The sequence below is a fragment of the Carcharhinus amblyrhynchos genome, unplaced genomic scaffold (assembly GCF_965287045.1).
Source record: "Carcharhinus amblyrhynchos unplaced genomic scaffold, sCarAmb.v2.hapA scaffold_512, whole genome shotgun sequence".
Lineage (NCBI taxonomy): Eukaryota > Metazoa > Chordata > Chondrichthyes > Carcharhiniformes > Carcharhinidae > Carcharhinus > Carcharhinus amblyrhynchos.
The window spans coordinates 25,001-40,994 of NW_027650252.1; the positions used below are offsets into that span (position 1 = coordinate 25,001).

A 15,994-nucleotide genomic window follows, 5' to 3' on the forward strand; every position below is an offset into this window, starting at 1 on the left:
TTGGAGGAGGTTACAGAGATAGGGACTGTTGTAGGGATTGGAGGAGGTTACAGAGATAGGGACTGTTGCAGGGATTGGAGGAGGTTACAGAGACAGGGAAGGGTATGAGAGTTGGAGGAGGTTACAGAGATAGGGAGGGTTGTCAGGGCTGGAGGAGGTTACAGAGATAGGGACTGTTGTAGGGATTCGAGGAGGTTCCAGAGACAGAGAGGGGTATGTGGGTTGGAGGAGGTTACAGGGATTAGGGAGGGTTGTAGAGGCTGAAGGAGGTGACAGAGATTGTGCGGAGAGTCTGCAGAAGGATCTAGATAGGTTGGGTGAATGGGCCAGGAAATGGCAAATGGAATTTAATGTTGGCAAGTGTGAGGTGGTCCACTTTGGTAGGAAGAATGGTAGGAAGGACTATTACTTACGTGGCGAAAAACTGCAGCAGGCGACGGTGCAGAGGGACCTCGGGGTCCTTGTGCATGAGTCGCAAAAACCCAGCTTGCAGGTGCAGCAGGTGGTCAGGAAGGCGAATGGGATGCTGGCCTTCATAGCGAGGGGGATTGAATATAAAAGTAGGGAGGTCTTGCTGCAGCTGTATAGGGCATTGGTGAGGCCGCAGCTGGAGTACTGTGTGCAGTTTTGGGCGCCTCACCTGCGCAAGGATATTTTAGCCCTGGAGGGAGTGCAGAGGAGGTTTACTAGGCTGATACCGGAGTTGAGGGGATTGAGCTATGAGGAGAGGCTGAATAAACTGGGCTTGTACTCGTTAGAGTTTAGAAGAATGAGGGGAGATCTCATTGAGACGTATAAGATGATGAATGGGATGGATAGGATAGAGGTGGAGAGACTCTTCCCGCTCAAAAAAGACAGTAGGACTAGGGGGCACAGCCTCAAGATAAAGGGGAGGCGGTTTAGAACGGAGTTGAGGAGGAACTTCTTCACTCAAAGGGTGGTGAATCTCTGGAATTCTCTGCCCGTTGAAGTGGTGGAGGCTGCCTCGCTAAATATTTTTAAGAAGCGGGTTGATGGGTTCTTGATAAGAGAGGGGATTAAGGGTTATGGGGAGAGGGCGGGAAAGTGGAACTGAGCCACGACAGATCAGCCATGATCTTATTGAATGGCGGGGCAGGCTCGAAGGGCTAGATGGCCTACTCCTGCTCCTATTTCTTATGTTCTTATGTTCTAGATAGGGAGGGTTCTGGGGGCAGGAGGAGGTGACAGAGATAGGGAGGGTTCTGGGGGCAGGAGGAGGTGACAGAGATATGGAGGAATGGGGGTTTTATTGAAAGGGTTTACAGCACTGTAGGGAGTATGGGGCTGAGGCCCTCGAGGATTTTGGAAGCAGGTATATTAATTTTAAAATCATAATGTTATCAAAGCGGGGAGCCAGGGAGTACGATCTGACAGAGAGCGAGTGCAGGAAGTCAGGTGTTAATGAAAACCAGTGCAGGTTCAGGTAGCGGGCAGCCACTGTGGTTGTGACCAGCTTGGTCACGTGGAGGACGGCAGGTTAGTGAGGAAAGCTGAAAGACTGACCTTGGGGGATGGGCGGCTGGGCAGTGGAGGGGAAAAAGGGGTGGGGGGTGGGGTGTTGGGGGTGTTGGGCGGGTGGGAAGTGGATGGGGATGGGGGCGTGGGCAGTGGATGGGGGATGGGCAGTTGAAGGGGAATGGGGGGGATGGGCAGGTGGGCAGTAGAGAGGGAATGGGGGCCGGGGGGATAGGTGGGGGGGGGCAGTGGAGGGGGATTGGGGGATGGGCTTATTGGGAATGGAGGGGGAATGGGGGCAGGAGAATGGGCGGGTGGGCAGTGGAGGGGGAATGGGGGATGGGCGGGTGGGCAGTGGAGGGGGGGATGAGGGTTGGGTGGGTGGATAGTGGAGGGGGAATGGGAGATTGGGGGGGTGGGCAGAGGAGGGGGGGAAACATTACATATCAATAAAAGGAAATCAAATATATTAAAGGTGCCAGAGGCAGGACTTAACACTCCCAGGACAGGGACAGCACAGGGTTAGATACAGAGTAAAGCTCCCTCTACACTGTCCCCCCATCAAACACTCCCAGGACAGGGACAGCACGGGGTTAGATACAGAGTAAAGCTCCCTCTACACTGTCCCCCATCAAACACTCCCAGGACAGGTACAGCACGGGGTTAGATACAGAGTAAAGCTCCCTCTACACTGTCCCCATCAAACACTCCCAGGACAGGTACAGCACGGGGTTAGATACAGAGTAAATCTCCCTCTACACTGTCCCCATCAAACACTCCCAGGACAGGGACAGCACGGGGTTAGATACAGAGTAAAGCTCCCTCTGCACTGTCCCCATCAAACACTCCCAGGACAGGTACAGCACGGGGTTAGATACAGAGTAAAGCTCCCTCTACACTGTCCCCATCAAACACTCCCAGGACAGGGACAGCACGGGGTTAGATACAGAGTAAAGCTCCCTCTACACTGTCCCCATCAAACACTCCCAGGACAGGGACAGCACGGGGTTAGATACAGAGTAAAGCTCCCTCTACACTGTCCCCATCAAACACTCCCAGAACAGGTACAGCACGGGGTTAGATACAGAGTAAAGCTCCCTCTACACTGTCCCCATCAAACACTCCCAGAATTAAAGACTTTGGGGCAATTCTCCCAAAAATACCGTGTGTTGAATTCTGGAGTAAATGCCAGCAGCATTTCAGTGGGAATTTCAAACAGAATCTCCCACACTGAGCACTGCTGAAATTTAGTGGGTGGGGGGGCCTATTCCCGCTGGAAAGGCCAGCAGCCTAGCACTGAGTGGGCCATTGTGCCCCCACCCTCCACCGCTGCCCCAGAAGGCTGACCACCCCCTGAGTGGCAGCCCCAATTGCTGGTCTCCCTCCTTTATGTCATTGAGTAGCAGCAGGATTCCCACCTCCCCCACCTCCCCACCCACGTCTCTTGGTCTCTACCCATCACACCAGTCTCCCTCAACTCCCACCCCAGAGGTCCCGCCACCAACAGGCTCTGCCCCCCACCCCATTCGGGACCATTCCTTGGCACTGCTCAATGCCTGGTGGGCTGTCAGGTTGCCCTCTATGTACAAATAGTGAGGGAGCGCCACACTGTGGGAGGGTCAGTGCTGAGGGAGCGCTGCACTGTGGGAGGGTCAGGGCTGAGGGAGTGCCGCACTGTGGGAGCGTCAGTGCTGAGGGAGCGCTGCACTGTGGGAGGGTCAGTGCTGAGGGAGCGCCGCACCGTGGGAGCGCTGCACTGTGGGAGGGTCAGTGCTGAGGGAGCACCGCACTGTTAGTGGGTCTGTGCTGAGAGAGTGCCGCACAGTTAATTGGGCTGTGCTGAGGGAGTGCTGCACCAATTGTGGGATCTTGCTGTGCGCAATTTGGCTGCCACGTCTCCTACATTACAACGGTGACCGCATTTTGAAAAGGTGAGCATAGTTTGCCTTTTCTCTCACTGTCTTTATCCAGAGAGTGGGGACAGTGTGGAAGTCGCTCCCACAGGGAGTATTTGAGGTGAATCGTATCGATGTATTCAAGGCGTTGAGGAGGATGGGAGAGAGAAACTGGATAAAAGCATGAGGGAGAAAGGAACAGAAGGATATGGGGGAGATGAAGTGGTGGTTGGGAGGAGGCTGGCGTGTGGAGGCAGAGACACCAGCAAGGAGCAAAGGGGCTGAATGATCTGTTTCTGGGGTTGTGGGTTCAATTTGCCTTTACTGGTGATTTTGTTGAAATGACAAATTTGCTGGTTTGATGCAAATCATGTCCGCCATGTTCCCCACTGACCTTTAACCCTCGGCCCCCACTCTAACCTCGCTCCTTCAAGGTCAAGGTGTGTGATTTTGACAGGGCATGATGCTCCGTGACAATTAGCGACCCTCACTCCCCTCTCCTCCCTCACCCAGATGGGGGCTGGGGGAGGGGCTGAGAGTTTCCAAGCTGGCCTTTCTCCCGCTTCACTTTCCAACAGGTCGCCACCTCAGTGGAACCTGGGGGGACTCTCCCACCTCTCTCTCGAGGGAGCTGCCACGTTTGCACTTGACCAGTCTCACTCTTCCGTTCATTCTCTCCCCCGACAGGGACAGACCCGTCGCCAGTAAAGGCCTGGGGGAGCCGGGGCGGAGCCCAGGCCTGGCCACCGCCTGCCTGCACCACAAGCCCCTGCCGCAGGCCCGAGGCCCTCCTGCCGACCAGCCGCTGGCCCTGATCAAGAAACGGCCGTGTCCCAGCAGAGCGACCTCCGACCCTGGCAGCGCACCGAGTCCCAGCATGCTCCAGCAGGTAAGGGACCAAGGCGGATTTCGCCCCAGAGTGTTTCGGAAGGATGGATTTTGGGAGCGTGGCCTAGCATGGGAGCTGTGCTCCGTGCCTCCCACCATGCTCCAGCTGGATTTAGTGCAACGAATGTCAGTCTCCCTCCACATTGTCCTGTCACTCTCATAATGCAACCAAATGTTGGGCCATTCATCCTGTCTAACTGTGCCAGCTCTTTGATCAGTCCCCCACTCTCTCTCCTCCCACAACCCTGCAAATCTTTCACCTTCCTAGTACTCCTCCAATTTCCCCTCTTTTCTGAGTGTGAATCTGCTGCTTTCGGGCAGCACCTGCCAGATCACAATAATAAATCAATAAATAAAACTCTCCTCCTCTTCCCCTTCCCCCTGATTCTTCTCTGAGTCTCTTCACAACCTGTCATTCCTCCTCCTCCTCCAGTTCCTGATCCTCCTACCACTGGGGAGGCACTCTCTCCTCATTCACTCGATCAAAGCCCCCTCATGATAGTGACAGCCTTGATTAAATCTCCCCCCTTAACCCTCTCTGCTCCAAAGGAGAACGATCCCAGCTCCTCCCAGTCACTCTCGCATGAACTGAAACCCCCAGGGAAGTGTCCAGGGTAAATCTCCCTCTCGCTCTTTCTCTCGTTCCGTCTCTCTCTCTGTATCTCTGTCTCTCTCTCTCACTCTTTCACTGTTTCTTCTCACTGTCTCTCTCTCCCACTCTCTCTCCCCCACTCTCTCTCTCCCACTCTCTCTCTCTCCCCCACTCTCTCTCTTTCTCACACTGTCTATCTCTCTCTCTCTCTGTCTCTCTCTCCCACTCTCTCTCTCTCACACTGTCTATCTCTATCTCTCTCTCACTGTCTCTCTCTCCCACTCTCTCTCTCTCACACTGTCTATCTCTATCTCTCTCTCACTGTCTCTCTCTCCCACTCTCTCTCCCCCACTCTCTCTCTCCCACTCTCTCTCTCTCCCCCACTCTCTCTCTTTCTCACACTGTCTATCTCTCTCTCTCTCTGTCTCTCTCTCCCACTCTCTCTCTCTCACACTGTCTATCTCTATCTCTCTCTCACTGTCTCTCTCTCCCACTCTCTCTCTCTCACACTGTCTATCTCTATCTCTCTCTCACTGTCTCTCTCTCCCACTCTCTCTCCCCCACTCTCTCTCTCCCACTCTCTCTCTCTCCCCCACTCTCTCTCTTTCTCACACTGTCTATCTCTCTCTCTCTCTGTCTCTCTCTCCCACTCTCTCTCTCTCACACTGTCTATCTCTATCTCTCTCTCACTGTCTCTCTCTCCCACTCTCTCTCTCTCACACTGTCTATCTCTATCTCTCTCTCACTGTCTCTCTCTCCCACTCTCTCTCTCCCTCTCACACTGTCTATCTCTCTCTCTCTCTCTCTCACTGTCTCTCTCTTCTTTAAGACACTTCTAATAAACCGGCCTCTGTGACCGAGCTTTTGGTCACCTGTCCCTGATACCTCCCAATGTGTCTCGGGGTCAGATTCTGTCTGAGTGATGCTGCTGTGAAGCGACTTGGGTGAGCTTTACTGCGGTGACGGGCGCTAGAAAAATACAGAGTGTTGCTTCAAAGCATCTTGATCTTGACCTTCCTCTCCCCATGGGGGCCAACTCTTCCCAGGATCCTGCTGCTTGTTGTCATGTCATAAGAACTGGGAGCAGGAGAAGACCATCTGGCCCCTCGAGCCTGCTCCGCCATTCAGTAAGATCATGGCTGATCTTTCTGTGGACTCAGCTCCACTTACCCGCCCGCTCACCATAACCCTTAATTCCTTTACTGTTCAAAAATTTATCTATCCTTGCCTTAAAAGTATTCAATGAGGTAGCCTCAACTGCTTCACTGGGCAGGGATTTCCACAGAATCAGAACCTTTGTGTGAAGAAATTCCTCCTCAACTCAGTCCTAAATCTGGTTTCATCCGCCAGTGGAAACAACTTCCCTGCTTCTATCTTTTCTCTTCCCTCCATAATCTTAAAGTTTAAAAGTTTATTTATTAGTCACAAGTAGGCTTACATTAACACTGCAATGACGTTACTGTGAAAATCCCCTAGTCGCCAAACTCCGGCGCTTGCTCAGGTACACTGAGGGAGAATTTAGCATAGTCTAGCCAGCACGTCTTTGGACAGTCGGAGGAAACTGAAGCACCCAGAGGAAACCCACACAAACATGGGGAGAATGAACATAAGAACATAAGAAATAGGAGCAGGAGTAGGCCAACTAGCCCTTCGAGCCTGCCCCACCATTCAATAAGATCATGGCTGATCTGTCGTGGCTCAGTTCCACATTCCCGCCCTCTCCCCATAACCCTTAATCCCCTCGCTTATCAAAAACCCATCAACCCGCGTCTTAAAAATATTTAGCGAGGCAGCCTCCACCACTTCAACGGGCAGAGAATTCCAGAGATTCACCACCCTTTGAGTGAAGAAGTTCCTCCTCAACTCCGTTCTAAACCGCCCCCCCTTTATCTTGAGGCTATGCCCCCTAGTCCTACTATCCTTTCTGAGCGGGAAGAGTCTCTCCACCTCTATCCTATCCATCCCATTCATCATCTTATACGTCTCAATGAGATCTCCCCTCATTCTTCTAAACTCTAACGAGTACAAGCCTAATCTATTCAGCCTCTCCTCATAGCTCAACCCCCTCAACTCCGGCATCAGCCTAGTAAACCTCCTCTGCACTCCCTCCAAGGCCAAAATATCCTTGCGTAAGTACGGCGACCAAAACTGCACACAGTACTCCAGCTGCGGCCTCACCAATGCCCTATACAGCCGCAGCAAGACCTCCCTACTTTTATATTCAATCCCCCTCGTTATGAAGGCCAGCATCCCATTCGCCTTCCTGACCACCTGCTGCACCTGCAAGCTGGGTTTTTGCGACTCATGCACAAGGACCCCGAGGTCCCTCTGCACCGTCGCCTGCTGCAGTTTTTCTCCACGTAAGTAATAATCCTTCCTACCATTATTCCTACCAAAGTGGACCACCTCGCACTCCTGGCCCATTCGCCCAGCCTATCTAGATCCTTCTGTAGACTCTCCCCACCCTCCGCACAATTTGCCTTTCCACCAATTTTGGTGTCATCAGCAAATTTCGACACCCTACACTCGGTTCCCTCCTCCAGATCATCTATATAAATGGTAAATAACTGAGGCCCCAGCACCGACCCCTGGGGCACTCCACTAGTCACCATCCGCCAATCCGAATAGCACCCACTGACCCCCACTCTCTGCCTCCTATTTGACAACCAGTCCTCTATCCACGGTAACACCCTACCCCCAACTCCATGCCCCCGACCTTCTGCAATAACCTCTTGTGAGGTACCTTGTCAAACGCCTTCTGAAAATCCAGAAAGACCACATCCACCGGCTCTCCTCTATCCACCGCCCTAGACACATCCTCATAGAACTCCAGTAAATTTGTCAGACACGACTTCCCTTTAAGGAAACTATGCTGCGTCTGCTCTATCAAGCAGTTCCCCTCAAGATGCCTCGCTATTTCCTCCTTGATGACAGATTCTAACATTTTACCTACAACAGACGTTAAACTAACAGGCCTATAATTCCCCGCCTTTTGCCTGGCACCCTTCTTAAACAACGGCGTAACATTAGCCTTTTTCCAATCTTCCGGCACTTCCCCGGAATCCAGCGACGTCTGGAAAATAACCACCAAGGCATCCACTATCACCTCCGCCATTTCTTTCAGGACCCTCGGATGCATTCCATCTGGTCCTGGGGACTTGTCCACAATCAGCCCCTCCAGTCTGTCGAGCACCACCTCTCTAGTAACAGTAATGTCATCGAGACCCTCCAGTCCTACCACCTTTCCATCTCTAACACCCGGCAAATTATTCACGTCCTCCTCTGTGAAGACCGAAACAAAAAAGTTATTCAAGACCTCCGCCATATCCCCATCCCTTACCACTAAGTCCCCCCTCTCATCCTCTAAGGGACCAACGTTCACCCTAGCCAGCCTCTTCCTTTTTATATATTTATAAAAACTCTTGCTATCCTTTTTTATATTAAGCGCTAGCCCAGCTTCATAGTTTCTCCTACCCTCCTTTATCAACTTCTTTGTCAATCTCTGTTGACATTTAAACCTCTCCCAATCCTCTTCTCGCCCACTACTCTTAGCTACTCTAAACGCCTCCGCTTTTAATTTAACACTTTCCTTCACCTCCTTCGTTATCCACGGCTTATTACCTCTCCTCCTACGGTCCTTTTTGACCATCGGAATAAATTTCCGCTGAGCACCAAGAAAGATCTCCTTAAAGATCCGCCACTGCTCCTCAGCAGACCTACCTTCCAACGCGCTCTCCCAGTCCACATTCGCCAATTCTTCTCTCATGTGCAAACTTCACACTCACAGTCACCTAAATCGGGAATCAAATCCAGGTCCCTGGCACTGTGAGGCAGCAGTGTTAACCACTGTGCCACCCCTTGTTTCTCCAAGATCTCTGCCCATTCTTCTGAATTCCAATGAGTATAGTCCCAGTCTACTCAGTCTCTCCTCATAAGCCAACCCTCTCAGTTCCATATCATGCCTTGATCTCCTGCTGTATCAGTTATCTTCCTTTCTCTTGTACTCTACACCTCTGGCAATATACTCAAGAGTCTAAGCTGCATTTTCTTTAACACTTGCAAACATTTGTAAATAATCACCCATAAATGTCTCAGTTCCTGCAGCCCAGCCATATAAATACTGTGGCTCCCAGAGCAGGTCAGAGGCTGGGAATCCTGCGGAGAGTAACTCACCTCCTGACTCCCCTCCCAAAGCCTGTCCACCATCTACAAGGCACAAGTCAGGAGTGTGGTGGAATACTCTCCCACTCACCTGGATGAGCGCGGCTCCGACAACACTCGAGAAGCTCGACACCGTCCGGGACAAAGCAGCCTCCGCCCCACTCGATCGACACACTAACCACCCACCCTCGACATTCACTCCCTCCACCACCGACGCACAGCGGCAGCAGTGTGTACTGTCTACAAGATGTACTGCAGTGACTCGCCAAGGCTCCTTCGACAGCGCCACCCAAACCCACCACCTCTACCCCCTAGACGGACAAGGGCAGCAGATACCATGGGGAACACCCACTGCCTGCAAGTCCCCACCACCACCGCCCCTCCCCCCCTCCACACCCCGAGCCCTCCTCACTCACACTCTCACACACACTCTCACACACACACACACACACCCCCCGCCCCCCCCCCCCCCCCCATCCTTATTATATATATCAGCCATTCCTTCACTGTGGTTGGGTCAATATCCTGGAACTCCCTCCCTAACAGCACTGTGGGTGTACCTACACCACACAGGACTGCAGCAGGTTCAAAATGGCGGCTCACCCACCACCTTCTCAAGGGGCAATTAGGGATGGGGGCGGGGGGGGGGGGTAAATGCTGGGCCGCCTGAATGGTTACACCAGAGTGTGACATCCCGGCCTGAAGGTTGACACTCAATTATCTCAAAACCTTCTGTCTCGGGCACTGGGGAAGAATTGCTCGTTTCTACTGCAACTCATCAGGTCTGAGATGCAGATGAGAGCCACCTCTTTCATACCTTTCATTATTAGCAGGTGCAAACTCAGAAATAGGGCCAAGGGGTGACCATTCAGCCCCTCCGCCTTGCTTTCAATGCCGTCGTGGCTGCCCTTCCACCTCGGTTCCACCTCTCCACACCCACCCCTCCCCCACCATCACTTGATTCCCTCAGCCTTCAAGAATCTCTCAGTGTGCGCCTCGGATACACTCAACGACCGAGCTCCCTCTGAGGTCGGGGCCTCCAAAGGCTCACGATCGCCCGGCGCCAGGAAATTTCACACAGTCCAAAATGGCCGCCCCCTTCCTGCCCTCCCCAAAACAGGAACAAGAATGAATGCTTTGGGTCCCCGTGATAACATGGGGACTGGACTGTGGCCGGGTTTCATCATCCTCTCCAGCAGTCAATGCAAGGCAGGGTCAAGACTGATCTAATTCCAGAGTTCAGGGGTCAAAGGGTGACTGTGCAGGAACAAGGCACACTGGGAATCCTGGTCCATGATGTGGAGATGCCAGCGCCGAACAGGCAGTGATGACACCTGTTCTTTCGCCTTCTCCATAGATGCGACCATCCGTCATTACGTGCGCATCGTCCAGCTACCGGCATTGTGGGCACTCACGGACATCAGCGATGAACGAGCACAAGACAGCTGTATCCTTCAGCTATAGCCCAGATACACAGGGTAAGTCCAGGGTTTCGGGTAGCTCATAGTGACGGGGTGTGGGATACATCAGTGTTACAGTGAGCGCACAGTAAGCAGCCTCACAAAACCAAGTTAAATTCCAACAGGTTTATTTGGTAGCTTGAGCTTTTGGAGCGTTGCCCCTTCATCAGGCGAGTGAAGAGTTCAGTTCACAAACAGGGCATATATAGACACAAACTCAATGCCAAGATAATGGTTGTAATGCGAGTCTTAACAGGTAATCAAGTCTTTACAGATGCAAACAAAAGGAATGGTGCGAGGGTTAAGCACAGGTTAAAGAGATCTGTATTGTCTCCAGCCAGAAGAGTTAGTGAGAATTTGCAAGCCCAAACAACCCACAACTTGCCTGGGTTTACAAACTCTCACTAACTGTCCTGGCTGGAGACAATTCATATCTCTTTAACCTGTGCTTAACCCTCTCTCCACTCCTTTTGTTTGCATCTGTAAAGATTTGATTACCTGTAAAGACGTGCATTCCAACCATTATCTTGTAATTCAGTTTGCGTCTATATATGCCCTGTTTGTGAACTGAAGTCTTCATTCTCCTGATGAAGGGGCAAAGCTCTGAAAGTTTGTGCTACCAAATAAACCTGTTGGACTTTAACTTGGTGTTGTGAGACTACATACTGTAGCTACGGCAGTTCAATACTGGCAATTCCACATCATTACAGTAAGGGGTGTGGGATATATCAGAGTGTTACAGTCAGGGGTGTGGGATATATCAGAGTGTTACAGTGAGGGGTGTGGGATATATCAGAGTGTTACAGTGAGGGGTGTGGGGTATATCAGAGTGTTACATTGAGGGGTGTGGGATATGTCAGAGTGTTACAGTGAGGGGTGTGGGATATATCAGAGTGTCACAGTGAGAGGTGTGGGATATGTCAGAGTGTTACAGTGAGGGGTGTGGGATATATCAGAGTGTTACTGTGAGGGGTGTGGGGTATATCAGAGTGTTACAGTGAGGGGTGTGGGGTATATCAGAATGTTACAGTGAGGGGTGTGGGATATATCAGAGTATTACAGTGAGGGGTGTGGGGTATATCAGAGTGTTACAGTGAGGGGTGTGGGATATATCAGAGTGTTACAGTGAGGGGTGTGGGATATATCAGAGTGTTACAGTGAGGGGTGTGGGATATATCAGAGTGTTACAGTGAGGGGTGTGGGATATATCAGAGTGTTACAGTGAGGGGTGTGGGGTATATCAGAGTGTTACAGTGAGGGGTGTGGGATATATCAGAATGTTACAGTGAGGGGTGTGGGATATATCAGAATGTTACAGTGAGGGGTGTGGGGTATATCAGAATGTTACAGTGAGGGGTGTGGGGTATATCAGAATGTTACAGTGAGGGTGTGGGGTACATCAGAGCATTACAGTGAGGGGGTGTGGGATATATCAGAGTGTTACAGCAGGGGGTGTGGGATATATCAGGGAGTTACAGTGAGGGGTGTGGGATGTAGCTGCTGAATCCTCTTTATGTTTCAGGCTGCTTATTCCATGCCTGGACTGAACTCTGACCTTCCCAGCTTCCTTTATATAACCATCTGTTCAATTTGGATCTATTTAAGCAGACACTTTCTGACCTGAATTTGAATATAGGGGAGTGATCAACTTAAGTTCTACATTTATTAAACTGCCTCTACACTGTCCCCATCAAACACTCCCAGGACAGGTACAGCACGGGGTTAGATACAGAGTAAAGCTCCCTCTACACTGTCCCCATCAAACACTCCCAGGACAGGTACAGCACGGGGTTAGATACAGAGTAAAGCTCCCTCTACACTGTCTCCATCAAACACTCCCAGGACAGGGACAGCACAGGGTTAGATACAGAGTAAAGCTCCCTCTACACTGTCCCCCCATCAAACACTCCCAGGACAGGTACAGCACGGGGTTAGATACAGAGTAAAGCACCCTCTACATTGTTGCCAAAACATGTCTCTGGACTCCCCTTCATTTTTCTCCCTCTTTCTGCTCACCAGCTCCTGGCCGGACTGTCTCCTGCGACTCTGTGGTGGACGAGCACTTCCGGAGGAGCCTGGGTCGAGAGTACCAGCTGCCTGCGCCTCCTGCCAACAGCGTCTCCATCTCAGGCTCCGTGGACGATCATTTCGCCAAGGCTTTGGGCGAGAAGTGGCTTCAGATCAAAGGGGGCGGAGACTCCAGCCCTGAAACCTCCATGCTGACCATCGAAGGGACACCTTGCTCCGAGCAGGCACCCATCCTGTTCTCCTAGGCCGCAGGCCCCACCAGCACAGAACACTCCTCCTCCCTCATTGCTAGGAAGCGCCCTGGGCTCCGTTTGGTGCAAGAACTCCCAAGCCACCAAATCCCGCCAGCAATGGAGTGAAAGATGCCCGGATAGTCCTGTGAGCTCCTTTGAAACCCAGGCGATGTTGAGAATGAGCAGTAGGCCCAGTATCACAGTCATGTGAAGGTGTCCTTCCCTGTGCTCCACATCGCCTCTGGTGGTCCATTCCACCTGAGAAACCAAATCGTTGACTGAACCTTCGCCTGCCCGGGACCAAGAGGTGTTGCAGCACCAACCGACATCCCAGTTGTACTCCCTCCACCACTGATGCAGCAGTGTGTACAAGATGGTACTACAGCAACTCGCCAAGGCTCCTTCAACAGCGCCGCCTTAACCCACCACCTCTAACCTCAAGAAGGATGAGGACAGCAGATGTCATGGGGAACATCCACCACCTGCAAGTTCCCCCCTCCAAGCCCCAAACACACACGCACACAACCATCCCGACTTGGAAATATATCGGCTGTTCCTTCACTGAGGCTGGAGCAAAATCCTGAAACTCCCTTCCTCCTAACAGCACTGCGGGTGTACTACACCACATGGAACCGCAATGAGTTCATGATGGCAACTCAACCACCTCCTTCTCAAGGGGCAATCCAGCCTGGCATGGCTTGACTGACCGTTCAAGGAATTGTTAACCTTGAACAATTCTTCCAGGAAAGAAGAGCAGACTTCAACCTGGTCTCGGACGGTGAGGGGGGGAGAAGATTCTGTAGTGCCTCTGCCCACGATCTTCAAATCCTCACACTGAGTTCCCAGGGAATACCTTCCTGCAAAGGACAAAAGAGGAAATACTGGTGCGAGATTGACACCGATATCTGGCGGTGAAGAAAATTAATGCCAGCCTGCAGGGGCATGGCGCCCATATGTCCAACACCAGACTCCCAGGGTCGACTGCTCTGCCGAGAACTTGTTACGGGACAGGGAGCGGGGAATGGGACTGCTTCATGCCTTCCATGGGAAAGTCATACGACCCCGCCAACTTGCCGGGGGCGTCCCGCCAAGAAGGCTGTTGACGGATTGGGGGTGGCAAACATACCAAACACATTCAGTGACTGGCAAAGCTGATGTTGGAGGGAGTGCGCATGGACCTCCAAACAAACCTTTCCTTACCCTGACTCCCCCATGTCTTCCAGAGCCCAGCCAGAATCTGGACCGGTCAGCTCATCTCCGAAGCCAGTGAAGAGTCCAGATCCTGGTCTTCGGTACACAAGGAGAGAGGTGTCCCATTGGAATCTCATCAACAGCAATCTTCACAAGAGTCTTTACCATTGCAAGTTTCTTTTCTTCTCCGACCGTCTTCACTGTAGAACCATCGGCCTCGCTCACCCATTGCTCTTGTTCTTCACTGAGTAACGTTCCTCTAACTCCCGTGCTGTCTTAATCAAATACTGGGATGACGGGAGTCACTGGTTTCACTTCCCGCTCCATTTCCCTAGTGGCTGACACTGTCTCTCTCCCTGGTGACAATTCCAAGTTACGCCAGTTCATTCACGCGCCCGAAGCACGTCTCCCATATCCTCTCCTCCACAAACTTCAGCACATCCCAAACGCTGCTCCCCCCCATGACTGAATTCGCACTGAGACCCCATTCATCTCTCACATATTCTCCCCATCAAATGCACCCACACCCACCCCCCCGCCATCCCAGCCCCCGGTCTGGCAACACCACCATTTTAAAATTCTCATCCTCACTTTCAAATCCCTCCATGCCCTCCTCACAGCCTCCACCCCACACCCCGCCATCTCTGTAACTTCCTCCATCCCCAACAACTCTCCCTATCTCTGTAATCTCCTCCAGCCAATACACTCCTATCTCTGTAACCTTCTCCAGCCCCTACAATTCTCCCTATCTCCATAACTCCTCGAGCCTCAACAATCCTCCTGTCTCTATAACCTCCTCCAGCCCCTACAACCCTTCCTATCTCTGCAACCTCCTCCAGCCCCTACAACTCTTCCTACCTCTGTAACTTCCTCCAGCCCCGACAATCCTATCTCTGTAACCTCCTTCAGCCATCTACAACATTCCATATCTCTGTAACCTCCTCCAGCTCTTAAAACACTCCATCTCTCTGAACCTCCTCCAGCCCCAACAATCCTCTCTATCTCTGTAAACTCCTCCAGCCCGTACAACCCTCCCCATCTCTGTAACATCCTCCAGCCCCTACAACCCTATCTCTGTAACCTCCTCCAGCCTTTACAACCCTCATTATCTGTTACCTCCTCCAGCCCCTATCTCTATAACCTCCTACATCCCTCCAAGATCTCCATGTTCCTCGAATTTCAGCTTCTCAAGCATCTGGCCATTAACAGCTGCCCATGGGATCTGCTTTGTGCAAATTGGATGCCCCCTTTCCCAGGTGAAGGGGGGGTTGATGAGACAATGGGGGAGAAGGGATGGGGGGGGAACAAACACACTGTGGAACGTGGCAGAGACTGTTCCTGCCTGCCCAAATATTCAAAGGATGGGATTCAGAAGTTGCTTGAAGGGCTTTTTCCTCACACCTGGTTCTGCTGAACATCCCAAAGTGCTTGTCGCATTAAATATCCCAAAATATTCCCCAGAGGGGTGTGAACTGTTCACGATTGGTGTCTCTGGGTTTGTAAGATATGGGTAATTGCATTTTTGTTGATTAAAGCTGTTTCTATTTCACAGGAGTTGAAGAGTTAATTCTGTGAAATGTTGCGCTTTGTATAATCCTGCCCTCAGTGATGTTGGGAACATGGATTGCAGCCTGGGACAAGCTCATTGCTGCTCAAGTGATCTTCTCGGGTCTCATCCTGTTTGTACACAATCCCAATCCCAAGCCCCTTCCCATTCACTCCCACTGTACACAATCCCAATGGACCCAAGCCCCTTCCCATTCACTCCCACTGTACACAATCCCAATGGACCTAAACCCCTTCCCATTCACTCCCACTGTACACAATCCCAATGGACCAAATTCTTTCCCATTCATCCCACTGTACACAATCCCAATGGACCCAAACCCCTTCCCATTCACTCCCACTGTACACAATCCCAATGGACCAAATTCTTTCCCATTCATCCCACTGTACACAATCTCAATGGACCCAACGCCCTTCCCATTCACTCCCACTATACACAATCCCAATGGATCCAATCTCCTTCCCATTCACTCCCATTGTACATAATCCCAATGGACCAAATCC

The 15,994-nt window shown here is 51.8% G+C and overlaps 1 protein-coding gene across 1 annotated transcript in view; it reads left to right on the top strand.

Annotated features, from left to right (window-relative positions):
• The window catches only part of LOC145339516 (transcription cofactor vestigial-like protein 4), a 19,068-nt gene extending 4,690 nt beyond the window's left edge, over window positions 1–14,378 (top strand). The window contains exons 3-5 of the mRNA XM_080183996.1: window positions 4,059–4,260; window positions 10,370–10,490; window positions 12,492–14,378. Coding sequence (XP_080040122.1) covers window positions 4,059–4,260; window positions 10,370–10,490; window positions 12,492–12,745 — 577 coding nt within the window. The 3' untranslated portion in view covers window positions 12,746–14,378. The remainder of the gene's footprint in view (window positions 1–4,058; window positions 4,261–10,369; window positions 10,491–12,491) is intronic.
• The last annotated feature ends 1,616 nt before the right edge of the window (window positions 14,379–15,994 follow it).